Consider the following 25,492-nt stretch of genomic DNA (forward strand, 5'->3'; position numbering starts at 1 on the left):
GGTGAGAGAGACAAGTTTTTGAGCTTACATAGAGTTCTTCCTCAGGTCTGGCAAATATACTCAGGGCTTGTCTACACTTAAAACACTGCAGCAGCTACTCTGCCTCCCTGAGATGCAATAGCTAGGGCCTGGTCTACGCTACAAAGAGGTTGATGCAAGGCAGCTTACATCGACCTAACTCTGTAAGTGTCTAAACTAAAATGTTGCTCCAACTAATGTAATTTGCCCGCTGTGCCGACTTAATAACTCCACCTCCAAGAGAGGCGTAGCATTTAGGTTGATGTAGTGTCAGTGTAGACGCTGTGACTTAGGTCAACTTCAGTGGCCCCAGGAGACATCCCACAATGCCCCACTATGACTGCTCTGGTCACTGTTTTGAACTCAGCTGCCCAGTGGCCAGGTATACAGGTATGTGCACCTCCCCTCTAAAGCCCTGCACGTTTTTGAAATTCCATTTCCCGTTTGCTCAGCATGGAGCGCTGACCATTCTGGCTCCACGCTGCAGACGCTCTTGCCTGGAGTATAAAGGAGGTGGTGAATCTCCTGGGTCTGTGGGGAGAAGAGGCTGTGCACGTACTGCTCTAATCCTGTAGCAATGTCTCCCTCTGTCTCCCATTTATATGGCCCAGGTGCCCTCTCTGAAAACCCACTTGGGAAACAGCTGATGAGTCACAGGTGCACTGGCATCTTCCTTTTTAAAGGGCCAGTGTCGCCCTAGGACAATCCCTGCTTCCTCTTCTAACATGGCTACAGATACATCTTGCCTCCTTGGTTTACTTTTACTTTTTATGGTCTCAGGATCTTGGAGTGTTATATAGATTGCCTAATCCCTATGCCATAGTGATGAATATGGGATAAGTGCCTACCTAGTAGGCAGTTAGATTATATCTTGTTGACTGACTTATTGCAGGTATATTTAGCTGTACTGATGTGTACTACTTCTTTATTACATCCAAAAAACTACAGTAAAGGAAAGGTATGATTGCAAAGTCAAACAATAAAAATTTGTAAAATGCCAAATAAATTTGCAACCTTAATTTGGCCCCTTTGTGTGTGTGCATTAGGTATACGTATGGTCTCTAATTACAAAATTTCATCTATTTCACTGGACCCCAGCCTCACCGAGAATGCAGGATGGATGGTGCTCCTGAGAATAAATCAGGGTTGTGTAGTGAATGAGGCTGTTGTCTGTAGGAACCTTGCCTCATTATTTGTAAATTTTGGAAGGTGTACAGTGAATAAGCCAGGGAATTGCAGAAAAAGAAAGGATGATCTCATTGTTCAACAAGTTTAATGCCCTCATGGAGAACTATATTTTATCCCTGTCAGAGTTCCTATATGATGCTGGGCATGTCCTTAAATAAAATGTTCACAGTCCCTCATGGCTTCTGTCCCCGTTCCCATCTGCTGCTGGCCCTCACCCACTGGCTCCTTCCTCTCCAGCTCCTGCCCATCTCTCCCTCTGCTCTTTCCCACCCTCTGGCTCCTGCAAATCCACCTAATTCCTCTGCATTCCCATCAGACAGCGTCTTCCTCTGTATTATGAACACTGGAACTGGAGTTAGAAGGCCCTTGTTCCCTAGGGAGACGTATCGACAGGACACCTGTGGAACAGGAAATGCAGGAAGTTAGGCTGGAAGCCACATGGATAGAGCAGTCCAGAGGGTTTAGTAAAGTTCCATTTGTTGAACTGAACTTGGATTCAGCTTCATTCTTTTCAAATAAAACATTGTGGCAGCATCAGAGCTGTGAGTTCTCTGAAGTGCAACAGCTAGGAGTGTGAGCCATGGAGTTTGGTTTGAAGCCCTGGATTCTGAAGGCATAGAACTTGTGAGACTATGGACCTGGTGGAAGGAGGAGTTTGACCTGTACACAGACCTAGTCAGACAGGGAGACTGCGACGGAAAACTAAAACGATTTTATCATATTGGGGAGCAAGGCAGAGAGATCTTCACCACTTCCTCAAACCTCACAGCAGGCCTAGGAGCCCTGGGAAACTATTGTTCCCCAAAGCAGAACAAATGTGTGGAGGGACCCAAGTTTTTCAGTACAAACCTGTCCAAAGGGAGGGATAGACCCCTACGTTGCAGCATTAAATACACAGGCTGCTACCTGCACATTTGGGGACTTGACAGACTCCCTGATTTGGGGCAGGATAGTCTGGAGCACTTGGGAACACCATCTGTGGGAGTAGCTGCACCAGGAAGCATAGGTGACACACGAATTTTGTGTTTGGGAAGGCTAGGCATGAGGCACAGAAGCTCCCTAGAAGTGGGAGGGACCATCGGTGCCCAGACGGGGGAACACCCTCTGCTCCACCCAAGGCCCTGCCCATGCTCCACCCCTGCTGTGCCTCTTCCCCCATCCACCGCCCTCCTCTTCACCCCCTCCACCTGGTCCCCCACCACTTGCTCCTTCCTGCCTTAAGGGCAAGCAACTTGGAGAGGGGGGCAGAGAGCAGCGAGTGATGGGCTGCGGGGGGGGGGCCCTCAAGGAAAGAGGTAGAGTAAAGGTGGGGTCTCTGGGAGAAGAGGAGCAGTGAGGGCGGGGCCACAGAGGAAGAGGCCGAGCAGGGACAGGGCCTTGGGGCAGAGCAGGGGTGGGGCCATGGTGTGGGCACCAGTGGTCTCCCCACTTCTTGGGAGATTCCGACAGCAGCGCTCCAAAGATGGCATCCGCATCTGACATTTCTTGCCCCTTTTAGGGAGGCTTGGCTTAGCCTCCCCAAGCCTCTTGTATCCACCCGCCCATGTCAGGAAGGCAATCTCCTATCAAACAGACGCGTAGACGTGGGCATGCAGCAGAAGCCTCAAGAGCAAGGGTGAAAGCCTAGGAGGCACAGCACCCCCAGAAGTACATGCAGTGAGACAACAGCAAAGGCAACCAGGTGGCCAGTGTTCCATTCCCACTGTGTGACGCATTTACTGTGGAAGACAGCATGAGCAGGTAAAGGAGACGAAGTGCCCTGCACTAGGACAGCACTGTGTTGTCAAGTTGGACCATTTTAGCAGCACACGCAAGAGCAGAGCAAGGTCTGAAAGATTAGTCAGACTTGTACAAGAGAGGGATGGCACATCAGACAGCAGAGAGGATATCATGACTCTCTCCTTGAGTTTGAGAACGAACCAGGTTCAGGCTGTCAGGACAGGAAAGCAACAAGGGACAATATCAACCTCTGTGCATGCAACAATGTTAATAGAGAAATGCCCTGTGCTATTTCAGCTGGATGGCAGGGCGCCCTTCAATGAAATTGCTCCGGGTGAATTGCACTTGAACGTACCCATTGCAAACAGGCACAGTCTAACAATGTACAATGAGAACATAATGTAGCCCGTAGGAAAATGTGACTTGGTAACAACTAGTCTGAAAAATAAGAAATGGTACCAATCGAAGTTTGTGGTGGTGGATGGCAAGCATTACAGACCCCTCTTAGGAAATACAGCCATACAAACCATGGATCTGATCTGGATGCAGCTTCAGAATTTTATAGCTGCAGTGCAAGAAGCAAAAGGGGGAGTCTCATAGACAATGGAGACAACTTTAAAAGCATATGGATGTTTTCAACAGCGAAGGGTGCCTCAAAGGAAAGCTAAGACTGAATGTAGACCCCACAGTGGAACTTGTGTGCTTACCACAAAGGAAAATTCTGGTGGCACTACATAATCTACTATGCAAGGAGCTTGAAAGTCTGCAGAGCAGGAGTATCCTAGTACCTGTAGAGGCCAATACAGCCTGGGTAAGCAACATGGTGGTGGTAAAAAAGCCATCAGGCAAATCACACGTCTGCATAGATTCAAAGCCACTGACCTGGACATTGGGGAAAAAATGCCACTGTCCACAACTGATCACATCTTGCCAGAACTCTTCAAGGCCAGAATCTTTATATATCCCCCAAAAGAGCTTCTGGCTGTGATATTTTGAGTGGAGTGATTCCATCAGTACACCTTTGGCTACCCAGTAATAGTGTAATTATGGCAAGGCCCCTTCTTAATGCTCCAGATAGATTGCAGTGCATGTGGATGTGCCTCCAGTCCACCAGGTAGAGAGAATGTCCAGGCAGATTACTGGTGTTAGCTGACACCTGAGCAGGGCATTTACCTACCATCCCTGAGCTGGGGGAAGGGGGTCAGAACATTGTATCCATTAACATGCTGCATCATCTCCCAGTTTCAAGAGCAAAGCTGATGGAAATCAAAGAGGTTACAGAAAAGGACATCCAACTACAGGCAGTCTAGAGATACTAGCAGGGTGGCCAGAAGACACAGGCCAAGTGCCGATAGGAGCAGAACTGCATTTTCAAATTAAAAATGAGCTGAGTGTGCAGGATGGAATCATATTTTGAGGACAAAGCTGTTGTCCCTGCCTCATTATGCAAGGATATCATGCAAAAAAATATGCCTTACACCGTGGCATTGACAGTTGTCTTAGATGGACTTGAGAGTGTTCACTGGCCAGGAATGAATACATAACTGAACTCCTTAGAAGGGTGTGAACATGGCTGGTTGAGTGATACCCGCCAACAGAAAGACTCTGTTACTATATGAACTGCTCACTCAACCCTGGGAAAAGGTGGGAGAGGACTTGCTTACCTTCAAGGAAAACCAATACTTGGCTACTGAGGACTACTAGTCCAGTTTTTGGAGGTTGATGTCCTACCTGATACAAAAAGTAAATCAATGCTTGGCAAACTGAAGACCCACTCTGGGAGATATGACATTCTAGATTCTGTACTCAATGACAACGGACTCCTCTTTGCCTTAGAACAGCAGCCGTGTTAGTCTGTATTCGCAAAAAGAAAAGGAGGACTTGTGGCACCTTTAGAGACTAACAAATTTATTTGAGCATAAGCTTTCGTGAGCTTCCGATGAAGTGAGCTGTAGCTCACGAAAGCTTATGCTCAAATTTGTTCATCTCTAAGGTGCCACAAGTACTCCCTTTTCTTTTTGCCTTAAAAGAATTCCAGGAATTTGCATATAAATGGGAGTTTGACCATCGCACCACCTCCCCAGCATACCTGCAGATGATAAGGTGGAATCAGTTGTGAAAACAGATAAGACTCTTACACAAGGCTTTTTCTTCTGCTTCATGCCCCTTGTTAGCATTTTTGGCACACAGGAGTACCTCATGACAGGGGTGCCAAACCAGTCCTACACAGGCACATGGGGACAGCAAAAGGCACATTCCTGACACTCGGATGGCCATCCTGCCAAATGTTAAGTCCTTTCTCCAAAGGATGGAGTTGGTAGAACTTCTCAACAAAACTGCTGTAAGAATTTTTTTTAACATGGGGAAAACAACGTGTTTTTATCTAATCTCATTTTTGCACACATCTGAACTGTTTAACTGAAATTTAAAGGAGAAAAAAGCAGGGAATGCGAGGGGTTGGGGGAAATCAGCCTGAGTCAGACTTTCAGAATGGAAAATTTCAGCCAGAACAGTTTAAATTTGGCAAAGTTATGAGCAACTGAAAGCAGAATCTTAGAGTGGAAAGTGTTGAGCAACCTTAGTTCTGCCTATAACACCATCTTTTATGGAGAGTTATCTGAGCTCTTATCCCTTTGTGATGTGAATCAAAATTTTTCCCATTCAATGATGTTGGGTCAAAAAGAACATTGGATTTTCCCTCCTCTTTCATTTTAACTTTTTCTTGGTTCTATCACTGTCTAAACCTAAGCCCTGGAGAGCAACCGAATAACTTCACTATTCCCAGTTTTGTATTGTAAAATGACAATGGGAAGTCACTTTGGAAGAGGTGGGTTTCTATTTCCTTTCTTTACTCATGGTTCAGCTGAGAGTTGTTTAAAAGTTTTAAACATAACGCCAACCTTTGATTCATTGACAGATAGTATAAAAGAATATTTACAGTTCACCAAGTTAAGCCAGAGTTCTCAGTCATTCCAGTCTTGAGCACTGGATCTGTTACTAACAGACATCATCCTGTTTCTGAGTTGACTGGAGAGCAGCACTTGGTCCCAGGACATTAGAGAGGGAAGATGGGTGAGGGAATATCTTTTATTGGACCAACTTCTGTTGGTGAGAGTGACTCTTCCTCAGTCTCTGTGTGGCTTGAAAGCGTATCCCACTCACCAACAAAAGTTGGTCCAATAAAAGATATTAAAGCTGACAGTCCAGTGTGGCTTTATTTTCCAGTCTGAAAGTCACTAATGTCTCTTCTTTCTTCCTTTTCCTGACTCCCTTTGATGGTAAATCAGAGCTGAGTGCAGAAAGTATAATCTTCACTGACATTCTTCTCCATGGCTGGGACATATTTCTTCCTAAAATTTAACTTATTGAATTCCTCTTGGATTTCAGTGGTAGACATTCCCTTTGTCTCTGGAAGGAACCGGTAGATAAAGATCCCAGAAGTGACAAGAACTCCCAGAAAGATGAGGAAGAAGAACTGACCAAGGCTCTCCTGGGGAAAAAAATTGAGAAATATGAACAAATCTTCTAACTTTCAGATTCTTGAATGTGACTTTATATCTTTGAAGTCAGATAATGTTTAAATAAAGGAGAAGTCATTCTTTACATGTTTGAGTTTGAGATCAGTTCAGTCTAAAAATGAAATGCACCACCTATGTTACGTAAGTGGTCTCCACAGAACAGGAGCCAAAAGATTCCAAACTGACCCAGCACTGTGACTTACTGCTCTTTATTCATCTCCATTTTCCTGCAACCCTCTCAAGGTGGTTTAAATTAGAAGCAGTTGGGAAATGATCCAGTTAGAATCACTTACCACAATGAATGGGAAAATCATCCAAATCACAAAGATTCCAACCCAGTTGAGGGCCCCACCAATCACAAAGGCAGATGGTCTGGATGACTGGTCAAAGATTTCAACCCTAATGGATATTGTGGCACCAGCTGAAAGGAAGATGAAACATGAACAAGTAATAATTGCTGTGTTGTTTTCTTAGCTACTCTGTTTCCCTTCACCTTCTTTCTTTCCTCTCTCCCTCCAGTGAAAAAAACGTTCATTAAAAGTTGTTGGTGAAAATAGATAACAAAACTATCATGCTAATGTAATGGTCAAGGTAAGAGGTTGTATGGGATGCACACTGAATATAGAGCTGAAAGCAAGGATCTTGTGAGTTCTGATTTATTTTTCTCCACAGACTCATTGTGTGCCCATGGGCAAGCCATCTAGACCCCAATTTGGGAAGTATAGGAGTAATCTCATTTAAATAATTGAGTCAACTCATTGGCACATCCTTAAGTACATTATTGAATATATGCCTTAATCTCCCTGCCTCAGTTTCCCTACATGTAAAGTATTGGTGATGATGATTCCAGGATGTGTTGCCATTACGAAGACAGAAAATACCCACAGTTACAGTAGTAACTCAGATGCCACTGTGTAAGTTTCTAGTCTATGTATCAAGAAATATATGTAGCAAATGTTGAGTTTTTAAATGGTAATTAACTCGCTGGGAAGATGTGAGGATGTTTGTAAGAGTCTGAAAGTCTGGCATGAAAGATGCTATACAAGTGCTTATTATTATCATCATTATTTTGTTGTTATTATAGGACTACGGAACTCTCCCTTTTTAATGTCCCAATGTACTCGATGATATTGATAGGCATGGATGAACCTCATAGAGTTTGGCTTTTACCAATGCTTCAGATTATGTTTTGAGGTCCCAGAACTAACTAAACAACTGTGAGTTAGCAAACCATGCTCCCCCCCAAGGGAAGGGAAGGCAGCTGAAACCGAACAGGCTTTTCTAGGTAAAAGGAAGCCTGTACTATGTATGAAAGAAGTCACCCCAAAAGCTAGCTCTGGCACAGTGATACTCAGACTGAAGGTCGGGAGCCACAAATGGCTCTTTAATGTGTTTCCTGTGGCTCTTTGCAGCACATGATATTAAACCATTGAGTGATTTAATTATTAACCAATCAGGATGCTTATACTATGTTGTTAACCAATTGTAGAACACCTGGTCAGTCATTTTGCTGTGAAAATTATATATAGTGAATTCACATGACTGTGGCTCTTTTGGGTGATGCTGATCACTAATTTGGCTCCTGAACCACTGAGGTCTGAGTATCGCTGCTCTGGCACAAATGAATTATCCACTCTGCGTACATGTGTATAATGATGTATTTTTAAACTTTTCCTCTTTCTTTTTTTCAGACTCTCTCTCTGTTTTTCACTCTGCCTGCTCTCTGCTTTGTTTCATCACCCTGTTTTTTGCCATGAATATTTTTTCTCTGTGCGCCTTCTTTGTTCTCTGCTTAGCAAAACACAAGCCAAATAACTTTTCAAGTCTGTGTCTTGCTACTGAACCTATGATGTTCAAGAGTGTTCAAAATTCAGCAAAATTAGTCTGCCTGTGCCTAATGTTAAGTCATCTTTGGGGCTAATACTTGATCAACGAGTGCCTTAGGTCAACCACAGTTGCCTGCTCTCCTGTTTTATTTATTGAGTTCATGTTGCCAATATGGGGGTTCTCAAACTTCATTGCACCGTGACCCCCTTCTGACAACAAAAATTACTATATGATCCCAGGAGGGGGGACTAAAGCCTGAGCCTGTCCAAGCCCCTCTGCCCCGATGGGGGGTGGGGTGGGGTGTCAAAGCCAAAGGGCTTCAGCCCTGGGCAGGGGGCCTGTAACCTGAGCCCCGTTGCCCAGGGCTGAAGTCCTCAGGCTTTGGCTTCAGCCCCAGGTGGTGGGGCTTGGGCTTCAGTCCTGGGCCCCAGCAAGACTAATGCCTGCCCTGGCGACCCCATTAAAATGGGGTCATGACCCACTTTGGGGTCCCAACCCCCAGTTTGAGAACCACTGGGAGGCCATATGCTGCTACAGAATCAGTGCCATAGGTGACGTATTTTGGGGAGCGGGGGAAAGACTTTTTGATGGAGAAAACTATTTCCTGAGCCTCTGAGGTCATATAATCAATAACGTAAGGTCAATAATTTCCTTCACTCAGGCTCTACTCTCACGTTAATGCACTCTCTCCTCCCTCCTTCCTTCCTCTAAGAAGATGTATTCATGTGGTCTAGTTCTCTTCTTTCCCTATCCTTGTGCATATTAGCATTCTGGATTCTGCAGTTACTCCACATATACCTAAATGGTGTATGCTATTTGTTTTCCCTGTCTCCTTACTATGTTGTTGTACTCACGTGGCCTGGTTCCTGTCTCTCTCCCTCTCCGTTGAACTAACTACTCACCTGGCCCAATGCCAAAGAAGATCACATACAACAAAATAAGACAGAGGCTGCAGTATGGCATCCAGAAGAACCAGTCCTAGAGAGGAAAACAAAGCTTAGTGATGTCTGTTCGGCTAGTGACAAATAGTTCCTCGTTTCCACCCTGGCCTCATTTTCCGACTGCCCCTTCTCTCCCTGCCTCCCAAATTCTGCTCGCTTTTCTTTTTCCTAACTTTAGAAATATGAAGAATACCAGATTGTGTCTTCCCTGATTTTGTTAAGGACTTGTTAGTTCACAGTCCAGATGAGATCTTTCTCATGCCTTGTTGAAGGGGTGAAGGTCTTGATTCTTTAATGAAAGGTTTTTCTCCCAGGTGTTTGTTAAATGGGTATGAACAAAAACAATGCTTTAAGCAGGGTGACTAAAAATCACTTTCCCTTTCCCATAATCATGTTGTTCTTTAATAGATTCTTTGTGGTAGATCTCCAAGTTGTCCAGTTGTCTATAAATCCAGGGTATAACACCTGAATTTTGAATGTACAGAAGAATCCTTAAACAAAAGAGAACCTTCAAGGCCTCCTTGTACACTATAAAGAAACAAACAAACCAACAAAAAGGGCAAAGTTCCATTTTTGTTGAGGTCACCTCTTTTTAAGGGCAAGTCTTGCCTCTGTAGCCCCTTCAGCATATATGGAGGTCCCTGGATGCAGCAGATCCTGCCTGCTGTACAGGGGTGAAAGAGCTTTTGGGCATCTGTTCAGGGGATCTATACTTCTTGCACTCCATGGATCACATCTCCATGTAGAGAAGAGTCCCTGCACCATAGTGCACAGAGGGCTGGTCACAAGGAAGGGTGGAGCCTGGACCAGTGGTTCTGTAGCTACACTGATCCATCATAAATGAAACAGGAGTGGGAGGCACTGAGGGTAAGGTAGCAGTTTGGAGCAGCTCCTCTTCCAGGAGTGCTGGTATCACAAGAGCCCTGTCTCTGAAGGAGCAACAGCAATGATACTAGTATTGTTGAGGTCACATTTAGCTTTTAACCATTTTGGCTGGGTCCAGCTGTAATGGAGGGAGGAATACAGCAGACTGTGCTAACAGTCGCCACATTCACAGGCCACAGAAGAAGGAGGACAATCAAGATTGAATCTACCTGAGGTTCAGCCCTGCCTGCGTCAGAGTGTGAGGAAGATTGGGGGAATCTCATGACAAACTTTAGCGACTACCAGCTCTGACATCATGGTAGCAAAAGTTATTTTGGGGATTCTAGAGCCAACTGGCCTTTTTCTATAGCCAATAGAACTATTGATGGGAAGGGTTAGAAATGGGGTGGATATTGGAAAAGAACTCATTGGAAAGATTTTCCTCACCTGCAGGGTGAGTGTTACCGTGAGGATAGCCAGTATTAAAGCCATTATCCCATAGCCCCCGCAAAGCAGCCTCTTTCTGCCAAGTTGCTCAATGACGATGCTCTGAGGGATACAAATCACATTGATGTAATTGCAGATGGAGCAAATTCTGACCAATTCCCAGTGTAATTTTACTTACGCAGAGTATAGAAGAGAGGAGTTCACATAGACCAACACTCAGAGACATGTAGGGGATGATGTCTTCACCAAACCCAGCCGTGTGGAGCACTTCAAAAGCATAAACATAGATCTAGAAAATGCAATTAAAGAAAAGTAAACTACCTCTTACATATGTATATGACACTGTTCCTGGCACCAGATAAATAATTGCTATTTTCCAGTGAGAACCGTGTCTCTACTGTTCAGTGTTGCAATGTTGCAGTTCTACATAAAGTTGGGTAGGTGTGAGACTTCGTATTACTGAAAGATGAAAACACTGTAAAATGTTATGAAATTAAAATATTTTATTATAAAATGTTACAGTAGCTAAAACCCTGTGACGGTGAGACCATCAGTTGCTGAGGTTTCATCAGTTCTTTATAGACGTGCATCATTAAGTGCTTTTTAAAGACTTGTAGTCGGAATAGAATGGTGTATTTCTTCCTTAGGAACTCAGTGTTTTTAAGTGGAACCCATTTCACAGGGCAAGTGGTATTCCCTCACACACACACTGTTTGTCAGGGAAGACCAGCCACTATACGTAAGAAGGAATGATCTCTACAGTATTGAAATAATGGTGGGGCTCTGCTCCTGTTTGTAAGTATGGCAGTTGCTCCAGTGAATGTCTACTACTCATTTGGGAAGTAGTGTTTGAATAGATTGCTTGAAGGTGAGTCAAGAACCTTTCTCCATGCAGTGCAGCAGTGTAATGTGGTGGTGAAATGTTGCAATACGGAATTGTGCCCTTTTAATCTGTGCTGCTTGTGTATGCAATCCTTAAACACAAGGATGGAGCAGAATATGACACTGACCAGGTTTTATCAGTTTTCTGCTGTTGCTGCTCTAGGGACCTGTATTTGTCAGATGATATTGTATTATAAATAGACCTGCACTATAGTTGCTCAAGATACCTCCTTATAATTATACTCCTCAATCCAGTAGTCCCACATCACAGTGGGAATTTGCAAACGAGTCCTATGTAATAATTTTGACATTCGATTCTTAAGTTTGTGTGCTTTCATTACTCCCCGTCCTAGACAGAGTGCATGTTAGCTTGGCTCAGAGTTAGGTGCCTGCCGTCCATGGCGAACAATTGCAGCACATATTGACATAGGCAGGAGGTAGTCCCACTACTTATCACTCCGCTGATCTCCACTAGCTATCAGAAACAGCTACATATATGGACACTGCAGGGACAGATCCAATAATGTCATGGTAGAACACATTCTTCCCTCCCAAGAACCCTGATGTGTGGAGTCTTGCAGTATTCAAAACTATCACCCTTTCTCTTAAATATACATTTGAGATTGCGTGGTGAGATTCTGAAATGCTATGGACTCCCCTGTTAACCAAATGCCAATTATACTGAGTCTGTAGCATTTTCAAGGCTGCCTAATAGTTTTGAGACTTAAAGTGAGGAAGAACTCAACTGTATTGATGCCACAAATCTGCAGGGTAACTATAATAATAATTATGGTATACAACTGCCAACGCAAGGATGCTTCTTTCATTAGCTCCAAGACACTGAGAATCTTGGTGCTTTTCATTGTAGCCTTCTCCTTCATCATGTCATCAATCTCTGCTTGATGAGTCCCTTCACCCCAGAATTGCTTCATGGCTGTCCATGAGAAAGAACAAAATCCATCATGTTAGTCAACTCTTTGTTATTCAGTTAACTATTGAATTTACTGAGTAGATAATGCATGAATTGTTCAGTACCTGCACTGATTATTCCATTGAACTGACAGGCCATGTCTCATTAATCAATCAGAATGATCAATGCAATAATGAAGTTAGCTGGTAATGGTAGAAAGCTAAAGCTTCCCCTAATACAGAATTTTACAAAGAAAAGTTTGTCTACTAATTTAGACATATATCAAAATCTGTAGCTCATCTGTATTCACAGAATCAGCTTAGTAATGGGCAGTGGGAAACTTGGTACCACCTAATATCACAAATCCCCTTAACAGGTTCTATTAAGATCACAAATCCAAAAAACCAATAGAAACAAAAGTGAGGACCAGGGAACTCTCTGTTACCTTTCAGGCAACCTTCCTCATCTCCTTTATGCATCAGGAGGTAGGGTGGAGACTCAGGAAAGAATGGCAGAGTGACCAGCTGGACCAATGCTGCAATTCCACAGGAGGCCATCAGTAATGGCCACAATGACTCAGTTCCTAAATACTCCCTGGAGAGTATAAAAATGTAAATATTGTAAAATAAAACTTCAGCAGATTTTGTTTTTGGAGAGATGCGTGGGCAAATGGAAGACTATGAACAGAAAGATAAAGAATATAGAGAAATAAAGGTAGGTAGGGAAGTAAGTGTATTCTACCTTTGTCCCATAATTTGCCCAAGGGTTTTTCCCAGTGCCCCAAAAAGAGGGATAGTAGAATTTGCAAATCCACGCAGCTTCTTGGGGGAAACCTCTCCAGCATACTGAGGATGTAGAGGAATTCCTAAACCTTGAATTTAGGAGACGAAACAAAACCATTATAGGAAATAAAATTAGTGTAAATTTAAAAAATTGTGGTTTTAGTACTTTATGGGCTATTTCTGTAGCAAGCAATATTTGATTCCAGAGCAAATCATGAATACTTTTGTCACGTGTATCTGTTTTGCACATTGTTGTTAATGTTGCAGATTTGGGGCAAAAAGTGTTATTTGTATCTTTTAATGAGTGAAATATTTAATCTGAAAACAAAGGCATTTAAAAATAAATATTACATCTTTTAGATAAGTAACAGGTTTCCCTTAATACTGTAATCTCAGCATACCTCTGTTTGATATTAAAGTAAACAAGTTTCTGACATTGTCCTTCCTGTTAGCATATGGTAGCAAAAGGAATAAAGATGTGAAACTCTGTTGAATCAGATGAAATTCTCTCTGGGCGAGATGCATAGAAGAAATTACAGAGCATCCCAGTGCATGGGCCAAAAAGAAAAAAAATGCTGCCATTCAATGCAACATTGTCTTACATCAGTTTAGAAAAGTTCTTGTTTCAAAATAAGAGATCCCTTTCCAAGGGAAAGAGGTGAAATAGGTATCCTTTTGTGTAGGTGAGAAATCAAAGACATAATGGCATTAGCATGGGAAGTTTTTATTGACATCTGGGCTACGTGCCAGGATTTACTTTTATTGATTATCCCAGGTCATTTTCCTAACTCAAAGGAGTTCATGTGTTGAGGGAGGGGTAAGACAGTGTACTGAGAATTTTTACAGAGAGAAAATAAAATGGGTGAAGCTCTGAATAGAGTTGTTTCTTGAGAGCTTTATGAGAACATTAGATTTAAACTGTCCTCTGTTTTGTTTTCCAGTTTCGTTGATCAGAACCATATTCTGCTGAAACTACAGATTGTAACTGAAGTAGGCTGAGAACAGTATGTATCTATTCATTTCTTTCCCATCAAGAAAATTACACATTATACAGTAAGCCCAAACTTTCCTCTGGCTGCTCTAGGGATTTTTTTTTCAAAGTAGAACTTTGTTTTTTGTGAGCAGAATTGGTAACATTTTGATACGTGTAAGAATAAGTGTTGTAGCAGGTGTGCTGTTTCTGTGCATATGACCTAATGAGACATTGCACCACTGAGGATAAATCTGGACATTTTGTTGTCAAAGTAAAGGGAAATCCTAATTTGAAGAGAGACAAAGCATTGTGGGATAGGAAAGAGAATTGACTTATATGAGAAGTCTCACCTGCACTGATGCCACATAGTAAGCGTCCAATCAGAATCATTTCAAAGGACTTGGCTGTCTTACTGAAGCCCATGACAAATGCAGCTGATAGCATGAGCAGATTGTTGCACATTAGACATTTCTTTCTGTAACAGTGCAAAAGAAACTTCCATAAAACTGTAGGCAAATCCCACCTACACCACTGTGCCCATCACTTGCAGACTCTCTCAGGGCACACTTCTCTCCCCAGTCTTAGGCCTGGTCTACACTAGGAAATTAGGTCAGTATAACTCCATTGCGCAGGAGTGTGAAAAATTCACACCCCTGAGTGACACAGTTAAAGCCACCTATCCCCCAGTATAGACAGCACTAGGCTGATTGGAGAAGTCTCCCATTGACCTAGCTACCGCCTCTTAGGGAGGTGGAGAACCTACACCAATGGGAAGGCCTCCCATGGAGGTAGGTAGCATCTTCACTGAAGAGCTGCAGTGGTGAAGCTGCGCTCATGCAGCATTTTAAGTGTAGACAAGCCCTTATTAAATATTTACATGGGGGCACTAGGAAAAACAGAGACCTAATGGGCTCAAATGTCAACAATATGCACATGGCATACAACTCTATCTGTCCTTCACAATTTAGGAATATACTGTTGTCAGCCAACTATCTAAGAGTCTGGATGAGATAAGAATATGGATGAAAAAGAGCTGGCTGAAGCTGAAGGCTAGTAACACAGATGTTATGCTGGTTGGCAAAGGAAAACACTTAGAAGATCTTAGAGACACAACCCTTCCACTTGAAGACATACCCACAACTCAGAAAGTCAGACCATAGCCTAGGAGGACTTCTGTGCTTCTCAGTGATGCTAAACTCTTAGTTGCACCTCCAAGAAACCCATTCTGTCATTTCAGCTGGCTAGGAAACAGCATCCCCTCCTTGCTGATGATAACCAGGCTTCAATAATAGATGTCTTTGTTAGATCCCACCTAGGCCATAGCAATATAACCTATCAGGGTTGAAGGTCTCAGCCCTGAGGAAATTGCAACAAATGTAGAATGCAGCAGTCTACCTAATCAATATATCACTCCAGTAGTCTTCTCACTCTTCTAGCTTTCCATAGAATACTACGTCAGGTTTAAGGTCTTGATCCTTACTTTCAAGGTGCTAAATGGTTTGGTTCTAGAATACTTAAAAGAATGTTTCACACTCAAGGACTCAACCACTCATTAATTGTTTCATGACTTTTGATTAGCAACTTGTTTTTATATATACATACTTGCCATATTTTCTAGTCAGGTATCCACTGCCCATAGACCCTAGGAGTCCCCCTATACCGAAGACAGACACAATGAAGGACCACAGCAACATAAGGGTCTCATGATGAAGAGGAGAGCCATATCGCTCTTGCCAGGTTTCATTGATAAACTTTTTAACATGCTGGGAAAGAAAAAGGGGATTTTCATTAACTAAACATGACTCCAATGGATTGTTCTTAGTTATTTGTCATATTTTCAGCCACTATTTAGAAGAAGTTAAAAGTGGGTGACTTACTATTAGACATAATTTAAAAAAGAACCCACAATTCCACCAAACTTTTCTGCTGCTTCTTGAATCTGAGACCTTGAACATCATCTTTGTATTGCTCCTTTTCTGTTTCACACTGTGGAACTGCTAGGAGCTAAAGGCCAGAGAGAGTTTAATATATTTAGAGTGGAGTGAAAAATTCCAGAGATGTTCCTTGAATTTGCTTAAAAATTGTGATTTAATTTATAGCTATGAAAATAAGAGGGTAATGACATTGGCTTTAAGTAGGACACAGTACAGAATTCCTCATGCAGTTCTGCAAGTGCACCTCAATCTCGATCCTCTCTTAAACAGTTGACTGGTAGTGCTTTTACAGTGAGATTGCCCACCTTGTTTTCATTCTCACTGTCCTGAAGCCTTAAAATTCTACTGTCTCTGTAAGGTGAAATCCACTGGATAACACTGAATCCCCGCGGAAAAGGCATTGCCTTCAAAGGAAATATATTTAGACTTTTGCCCTTTTTTTCTTCTTTAGGGTGTATAAAAAAAGATCTGAAAGGTATTTGTTTTATTTTATTACATTTGCTTGCTTCTAAGTTTTTTTTTACATTAGAAATGCAGATCTTGTCTATCCTAGAACATACTCTGGTGACTGGAGAATTAATGAAGTTACTGAATGACATCACAAAATTTGAGACTCTAAGCTGAGCAACTGTGAAGGGTGCCTCATGTCAGGGATTCATCTCTTCTGTCTCTTGGCCTGTAGAAGGCACTCCCAAAGACGGGGGTGGGGAGGCTATATAGAAAAGTTAACACTATGTGGGGATCTATTAGTTTTTCCTGGTAACCTTAGGGCAGGAGCGGGATGATGAGTGTCCCATCTATGCCATCTCCAGCTTGTCCTGTCTTCATCCACTCCCTATCATGACCTCAGACCACATGGATCTAGGCAGGCATAATCTGACTCTTTGTTTTATGTTAACACCTATTGAATTTCATTCATTACTGAGTATTTTGGAAAAAGAAGGAAGCTTATAAGAGCTAGATATTTTTATTATTTTATTATTTATTAAAGATTCAACTTCCCCTTTATGGTGTGAGACCTCAAAGTACCCACGCTCTGAGAACCCCAAGAGGTGTCCTTCAGCAAAACCTGGGAAGACCAAACTTGACATTCCTAATATTTCCAGTGTATGAAAACAGAAGATTTTTTAAAAAACAAACAACCCGCCCCCCCCTCCCCATTCAGGTCTTCTTTATACATCATCAAGAAGTAAAGTAAAGCAAAATCCTACTTTAAAAAAAATCCTTTACAGATCCACTCTGAGGTCTCAGGACTATGCAGTAAGGAAATGCACAACCTTACTGCCTTAACTTACTGACTGCACCATCTGTCAGAAGAAAAGCTAGCTATAGCATAAAGCATTCTGAAAATACATCTCTCCCGTCCTCTCAATTATTTTGTACACTTTGAGGAACACTGACTTACAGGATAGAATAGAAAATGGAGGAATAGTTGCAATGCAAACACTTGGTGAATTGCCTTGAAGGAGCATCCTCAAGCTAGCATGCAGTCCCATTGCACACACAACCAAATAGTATTCCAGCTGCTTAAGACCGCTTACCACAGAAGCATAAGTGATCATAGAAATCTGAAGGCCAACTTGCAGGGATCCACCAATTCCCAAAATGAAGATCATTTGAAATAGCCTTTGGTACTTAACCTGCAAAGAAAAACCACTTTTTAAGCTTGTGGTAAGACCAGGATGTTCCTTATATCTGTCTTTCACTTTCCAGAAATATATCTCATATGTCACAGACTGTTGCAGGTGTAAGAAGCTTCACAGGAACAGAATAAGAATATTGTCTCATCTTCACTGAAATGGTAGCAAAGCATAAGTGGGGCCTTGGTTCTGAAAACACTCTTTCTCCCTCTACTTGCTCTGGGGCCAGAGATGTGTTATCTGACCCTTTCTCTACTTGCAGCTCAAGGAACTGCATTTTGCTGCCATGGAAACCCTGGAGTTTCCTGTCAACAGTGTGGTAAGTTGTGGGGCTTCCCAGGCTCTTGTGTTAATGTAAGTAGTAGCTGTGGGAAGAGAATTGTCTTTGGCCTCTGCCACTGGATTCTGGATGGACTTATGCCATCTCCAGCTATTCCCAAAAGATCTTTGCGTGATTGGGATTGTATTTTCACATATTTTGTTTGTGTTTTCTCTTATGCCACCTGCTAATGAATAAGCACCTCATGACTCTCCCATTCCCTTGATTGTCTCCCAGACTGTCCTCCCATCCGATGAAGTGAGCTGCAGCTCACGAAAGCTTATGCTCAAATAAATTGGTTAGTCTCTAAGGTGCCACAAGTCCTCCTTTTCTTTTTGCGAATACAGACTAACACGGCTGTTACTCTGAAACCAGCTACCTAGGAACCTTCAGAGAATGCTCTTGTTCCAATATTTTTTTTTCACTTTTCTTGTTAAAGGGATATCCTCTAAAAAAGTGTGTTCTGCTTCAACCATCCTGACTGCAAAACAGACAGACTCAAAGAAGCCGTGTCACACACACAGATTTGTTTTAAAGAAGTCTTAATGGAAATATCAGAGAAACATTTTCAACAGTATTGCCATTTTACATTTTTCACAATTTTTAACCAAAATTTTAATGAAATTATATCAGTATTTATATCAACATTATTTTCAAAATCATTAATGAGATATTTCATTTACCAAAAGCTCAGTCTTCAGACAGAAAACAAATAATTTTCAGTAAAGGGAAAAAAATTTATAAAAATTTCAACGTGTTGGTTAAAATTATGAAAAATTGTGTGAGACAGAAAATTTTCGACCTTGTGAAATGGAAACAACATCAAAATTTCAAATTTTTGTGCAAAATAATTTTTGTTGGTTTTGCCCAGCTTTAATTTTCATGGCGTAGGAGGCAGATTCTTCCTATTGATATATTGGTTTTGTCAGCTTTAAAGTGCTGATAGCATTAAAAAATCAGCTACAATAGGTAAACCTCAGGGTACTCACCAGGTCTGAGAGGCAGCTGGCCATCTCTGCTTAAAGGGCTTACTGTTCCCAGTCCTTAGTAGGTCTCTTTTATTATAACTGAATGAACTGATTTCCGTGTCTCCATCTTTGTCTGAGTTGTGGCAATGAGGAACTGGCACCAAGGGATTACTGTTAAATTTGTACTTTGTACTGTTTTCTTTGTATTATATGTTTTGCAGTAGCTGGGCAAGGTATAAAACTGTTGAGTTAACTATTTCAGGAAACTGTCTAATCTAACCCAATGGAGGGAGAGGTATCCCTACCTCAGAATATTAGTCACTGTGGGGTGCTAACTGTGGGAAGGGAAAGAGGTACATGGATCAAGCATAAAACCTAAAATGCTCCAGTTACTGTAAAATTCTTTAGTTCTCTGATCTAAGCTCGGAAGTGTCTCTGCAGTAATACCTGTCTGAACTAGAACGTGCCTGAGAGAGAGTTTGTACAATGAGTTATGTTGCTGTGAAGTAAACATGTGCTCTTCTGTACAGTCAGATGAACTGTGAATGAAATGCCCTGTAATTTAGTGTCCAGCTTTGCAACTCTTACTAACTGTTGGAATCACTTACGCCATGAAAGTAGTCCAGCTGAAGGCATTGGGAGTGAGTGCTCCCCAAGGTGATGAAAGGTGGCACAATTTTATCCTTAATCATTAAGTTCAGTACCTGGTTGTCATGGTCTCTGGAGAGGTTGCCCATTCTGAGACACTTTCCCAGTCCCCTGAGGGCATCCATTTCAGGCAGCTGGCCTGTTCTTCCGTTTCTCCTCGGGACAGGATCCTGCAATCCAGCCACTCTCTGCCTGGGTTTCTGGTTGCCAATTGTGTTACGTAGTAGGTCCAGCATGGCTTGGACCCTGCAGGAGTTCTCTTTTGGGAGCCTGTGGTCAGGAATAGCATGCAGTGACACTAAAGCAGTTTCTCCAAAATAAAGTATGGTATATTTTACCCAAATTATACACAGAGCTTAGAGAAATAGAGTCAACAATAGCAAAGATATCTACACACATTCTCTTGCCTGCGCTTGGCTTTCTCCTCAAGCCCCTAGGTAGATATGACGTAGCCTTGGTGCCCAGAGAAGACGGGACAATTTACAGCTTGCTTGCTGATGACTCTCTGCTGAAGACTCTTGCTGAGCCCACTCTGTCTTGGGTGTCAGCCTTGTTGTATGCTGACTCTGTGTCCCTTTATCAGCTTCTAGCTGAGATGACCGTTCCCCCACTACCCTTTCTGCCAGGGCACCTTTTTAACCCCTGTAGGTCATTTGATCTCAGCCCTAGCCTTGGGAAGAGAAACACATCCTTACTGGGATTGTGCCAGCCAGGTAGATTCTTCCTCCAGTTGATGTCCCAGCTGTTGTTATCTTAACTCCTTTGAAGTGGGTACGTTAGGGGCTCTTTTATCTGTATCATTATTTACCCTTCGTGAATTCCTAAACAGCCCCCCTTGTGCAGCCTCCTTTGATTTGATTACACATTCAGGGGGTAACAATTCCGGTTTGAACAGAGAAACAGGGTCATAAACAATTAATATTAATAAGAAATGATACAGACATTTCCCCAATTTGTCACACTGGGCTGTCTGCTCCTTTGCTCTACACTGCAGGCACAGAACAGCCCTAAAACCACTGTATCCAACCATGGGAAGGTCATCCTAGTGTCAGAGGATCCTCTCATGAGCTACTGCCAGAGTAAAGTCTTCTACACCAGGTGTTCTCAAACTTCATTGCACCACAACCCCCTTCTGACAACAAAAATGACTACACAACCCCAGGAGGTGGGACCAAAGCCTGAGTCCGCCTGATTCCCATTGCCCTGCGCGGGGTAGGGGTTAAAGCTGAAGTCCAAGGGCTTCAGCCCCAGCCAGAGGGCCTGTAACCTGAGCCCGCCGCCCAGGGTTGAATCCCTTGGGCCTTGGCTTCAGCCCTCTGCAGTGGGGCTCAGGCTTCAGCCCTGAGTCCTAGCAAGTCTAAGCCAGCCCTGGTGACCCCATTAAAATGGGGTTGCAACCCATTTTGGGGTCCCGACCCACAGTTTGAGAACCGCTGTTCTACACCACTTCCTCTTCCCGCAGCCTGTGTAAGAGGCATGGTTTGGGGGGAAAGGGCAAGTTTGGGACTCTCTTGTGTTTGGTTGATCCCTGACTGCTGTGTCAGCCCCTGGAAGCCTTCAGGTGGTCTAACTTATGCCCGGGGACTTTCTCTGCCTAGAGCATGTCTAGGATTGGTGGAGGCAAAGTTGGCCTTTACATCACCTTGGCCCCTGCAACTAATCTTCACTGTGTAGTCCTATTGCTAAGGATCTAGCCAACCAAATACAGAATTCACTTGTTTTTGGAAGGGTTTACTGCAAATACCTATGAGTCAAAAGCAATAATGAGAAACAAGTACATGTTAATAGCAAAATTTCAGTTACTTGGGTAACTGCTTAAATCCCTTCTTACATATATCAGTTGTTCTCAGCCAGGGGTACATGTACCCTTGGGGGTGCACAGAGCTCTTCCAGGGGTGATACATCAACTTATCTAGATATTTGCCTAGTTTTAAAATGGGCTACATAGAAAGCACTAGCAAAGACGGTATAAACTAAAATTTCATAGAGACAATGACATATTTATACTGCTCTATATGCTCTACACTGAAATGTAAGTACACTTTTATATTCCATTTGATTTATTTTATAATTGCATGGTAAAAATAAGAAAGTCAGCAGTTTTTCAGTACTAGTGTGGCTGTGACCCTTGTGTATTTTTATGTCTGATTTTGTAAGCAAGTAGTTTTTAGGTGAGGTGAAAGTTTGGACAAAGACAAAGCAGACTCCTGAAAGGGGTACAGTAGTTTTGGAAAGGTTGAGAGCCACTGACATATGTTATGTACTCAAACAGTGATGGCTGGTTTATTGGAATGCCATAGTACCAGTTAGATGTTATAGTGATTTGAAGTGGTTGGAGATTTTTCCACTTCTCTGTTTCCTGCCAACAACGTTAACTCTTTACTGGTGTGCAGGAGCGTGTAGATTTAGAAACTCTTAAAAATATCGGGTTTCAGAGTAGCAGATATCTGTTATTATTAAAATAGCTGTTATTTTATTGGCTTGAGATTTTAAACAATTTCCTTTCATTTACAAGTTTGGGATATTTCAAAAACTTTCTAAATTTTTTTTTTTTTTGTATCATGGTGATGAATGCACAATTTGTGATATAATTTTTGATAGTGAAAATCATTGTTATGGTATAATACTAACTGGTAATAAGACTTTTCCTATACACTTTGGGCTCTAGTTTGTCTTTCTGTTGTATGACTACACTACCAGTGCTACGGGGCAAAGCAGCAGAGCTGCAGTTATGCCACTGTAGCGCTGGAATATAGACACTTGCTACACCAACAAAAGGGGTATTTCCATCCCTGTAGTAAATCCATTCCTTCAAGAGGTGGTAGGTAGGTTGACAGAAGAATTCTTCTATTGACCTGGCAGTGTCTACAACGGGTCTTATGTCAGTTTAACGATGTCTCACAGGGGTGTGATTTTTTTTTTCACATCCCTGATTGGTGTAGCTAAATCAACCTAAGTTTTAGGTGTAGACCAGACTTGAGCCACCGCCTGAGTGTTGTGATGTGGAACTGCTCCTCTCTAGCAGCCACATTAGGAGACCTTGTGCTTAGGAGAGCAAAGAGGAAGACTGTAGCTGGTCCTATGGGAGGAACTGAGCGGGGTAGGGGAGGCTTCTTGCCCCCTCCTCCTCCCTTGCAGACTCGAACAAAGGCCATCCAAGACCTATTCCTTTTTATGTAACATTATCAAAACCCAACAAGTTCTCCTTTAGATGAGAAATCTGTTCTCCGTAGTTACACGGTATTGTAACGTTTCTCCAGGTGACAATTTCAGATGCCAGGCTCAAAATTGTATCTACCTTTTTCTCCTTGCATATTATTTCACAAAGTCCATGTAGTTCCTTGAAAATGTTGTTCAAAATCAAAAACTCTCCGTGCCAGTGGGCAGCCCTACCATGACAAACCAATGTGCAAATGTAATGGAGGGGAAAAAAGTTCTGGTGAGGGAACAGAGCTAGTTCAGGTTTACAATTAGTTATTGCCAACAGCAATTCAAAATTATTTACAAAGTTAAGGAAAATACATTAGCAACGTCTCTTAATGTTTTAGATATAATGACTCATAAAATATATTTTTAGTATAAAAATTGTCCAATATTTCATAGTAGTATTTATATTTCATCTATGATACAGATGGCTACAGGCTCTATATTTGTGAGGATCCTTATGAAGAAAGATGTGTAGGGTCCCACACAGCTTCTTTGCCACGTGTGAAGAGATCTCATCATCACCTCCACATTCCTCTACCAGATGTGTGGGTTTGGTAGTCATTCAAACTCTGGGTCTGCCACTGGTGCAGTTTTACAGACCTCTAGGAGAGGAAGGGTGCAGGTACCCAGCTGCCAGAAATAGCCGGTAGGCTGGTGGTGTGATTGGGGCACTACACCTGAGGGATTGAGTGTGTAGCAGAAGATGTGCAGGACCCTGTGCAACTGCATAGGGAACATATGGGTGCTGCTGCTAATACATTTGATTAAACATTAAAAAATCAAACGTACAGCTTTTCCTTTTGCCATGAAATTGACCGGAGTATATGATCCCTCAGGGATCAGTCCATCTCACGTTAAAGTCAGTGATAGATTCTCGTTGGCCTCAATGAGAATCTTTCCATTGACTTTAACAGGAGTTGGATCGGGCCCTTAACCTATGCTTCAAAATCCATTTTAATTGGTAATTCTGTTAATGTTACACAGAACATTTCCCTGTGTAAGAGAAGTAGGTAAAAAGTCAGGAGCATGAAATAAGTAACTGGGATCAGGTAAGTCATCTGCAGGAGGCGCATGACAGGTTCTGACTCAGCATAAACCTGCTGTGTCATACCATGACATTCAGTGCCTACTAACTGGGGAGAAGGTGAATCCTGAGGCTGATATTTTTGCTGCATCCTGACCATACAGACGTGATTTTTGTACCTAGCCCTCAAGAAATCCAGCATGTAACTGGGCTTATTGTTATACTTTTTACGGTGCATGTCCCTCCCCTGTTCCTCTGGGCTCTATTGCTGCTTTTCACTTTCTGAAATAATAAATCATGAATTGAATCTGAATCCACTCTCACCCTGATGATTTGCTGCCTCAGTGGCGTGTTTTGCGGTGTAGTTATAGTGGAACAGAGACAAAAGCCTGCCGTACGTACAAACCTCATTACTGTAGTCCAGCTTATTGGAGTTTAAATCGAGTGATTGTCAATCAGGGATTTGGTAGTATGAGTTTTAAAAACAAGAATTTCTACTGAAAAACGTTAATTGTACCATTCAATTTTTAAACGTCTTTTTTCCTTGCCCACAGACCTCACTCTGAAAAATATTCTTTTGGGGACAGGCCTGAGTCACTAAAGTTTATTTTGAAACATTATTAGGTTTATTTTACAGTTTTGGTAATTATTTAGTGGCCAGCAATTTATGGTTTTAGTAGAGCTGTCAAGTGATTAAAAACATTAATCATGATTAATCACACTGTTAAACAATAATAGAATACCATTTATTTAAATATATTTGGATGTTTTCTACATTTTCAAATATATTGATTTCAATTACAACCCAGAATATAAAGTGTACAGTGTTCACTTTATATTTATTTTTTATTACAGATATTTGCACTGTAAAAAAACAATAGTATTTTTCAATTCACCTCATACAAGTACTGTAGTGCAATCTCTTTATCATGAAAGTTGAACTTACAAATGTAGAATTATGTACAAAAAATAACTGAATTCAAAAATAAAACAATGTAAAACTTTAGAGCCTACAAGTCCACTCAGTCCTACTTCTTGTTCAGTCAGTCACTCAGACAAACAAGTTTGGTTGCAATTTGAAGGAGATAATGCTGCCCGCTTTTTGTTTACAGTGTCACCTGAAAGTGAGAACAGGTGTTTGCATGATACTGTTGTAGCCGGTGTCACATGATATTTACATGCCAGATGTGCTAAAGATTCATATGTCCCTTCATGCTTCAACCACCACTGAAGAGGACATGCGTCCATGCTGACAATGGGTTCTGCCTGATAATGATCTAAAGCAGAGCAGACAGACGCATGTTCATTTTCATCATCTGAGTCAGATGCCTCCAGCAGAAGGTTGATTTTTTTTTTTGTGGTTCGGGTTCTGTAGTTTCTGCATCTGAGTGTTGCTCTTTTAAGACTTCTGAAAGCATGTTCCACACCTCATCCCTCTCAGATTTTGGACAGCACTTCAGATTCTTAAAATCATGGGTCGAGTGCTGTAGCTATTTTTAGAAATCTCACACTGGTACCTTCTTTGTGTTTTTGTCAAATCTGCTGTGAAAGTGTTCCTAAAACAAACATGTGCTGGGTCATCATCCGAGACTCTATAACATGAATTATATGGCAGAATGCAGGTAAAACAGAACAGGAGACCTACAGTTTGCCAACAAGAAGTTCAGTCTCAAATTTAATTAA

The 25,492-nt window shown here is 42.1% G+C and overlaps 1 protein-coding gene across 2 annotated transcripts; it reads right to left on the reverse strand.

The window, feature by feature from the left end:
• Window positions 1–5,035: 5,035 nt before the first annotated feature.
• Window positions 5,036–19,083, reverse strand: LOC102947461 (solute carrier family 2, facilitated glucose transporter member 11-like). Of its 2 annotated transcripts, XM_027826214.3 has the most exons (12): window positions 18,952–19,083; window positions 17,545–17,643; window positions 15,672–15,832; window positions 14,420–14,544; window positions 13,056–13,185; window positions 12,760–12,908; window positions 12,151–12,338; window positions 10,701–10,811; window positions 10,523–10,624; window positions 9,173–9,248; window positions 6,737–6,864; window positions 5,037–6,415 (listed from the first exon to the last, which is right to left on the reverse strand). In XM_027826214.3, the coding sequence occupies exons 1-12, from the start codon at window positions 18,973–18,975 to the stop codon at window positions 6,209–6,211; spliced, it is 1,500 nt and encodes a 499-aa protein (XP_027682015.2). In that variant the 5' UTR covers window positions 18,976–19,083; the 3' UTR covers window positions 5,037–6,208. The 2 variants fall into 2 exon arrangements, with proteins under 2 accessions (XP_043385674.1, XP_027682015.2); XM_043529739.1 differs by lacking the exons at window positions 17,545–17,643; window positions 18,952–19,083 and adding an exon at window positions 15,947–16,026 and having other exon boundaries at window positions 5,036–6,415.
• Window positions 19,084–25,492: the final 6,409 nt, after the last annotated feature.

The sequence above is a fragment of the Chelonia mydas genome, chromosome 15 (genome assembly GCF_015237465.2).
Source record: "Chelonia mydas isolate rCheMyd1 chromosome 15, rCheMyd1.pri.v2, whole genome shotgun sequence".
NCBI lineage: Eukaryota > Metazoa > Chordata > Testudines > Cheloniidae > Chelonia > Chelonia mydas.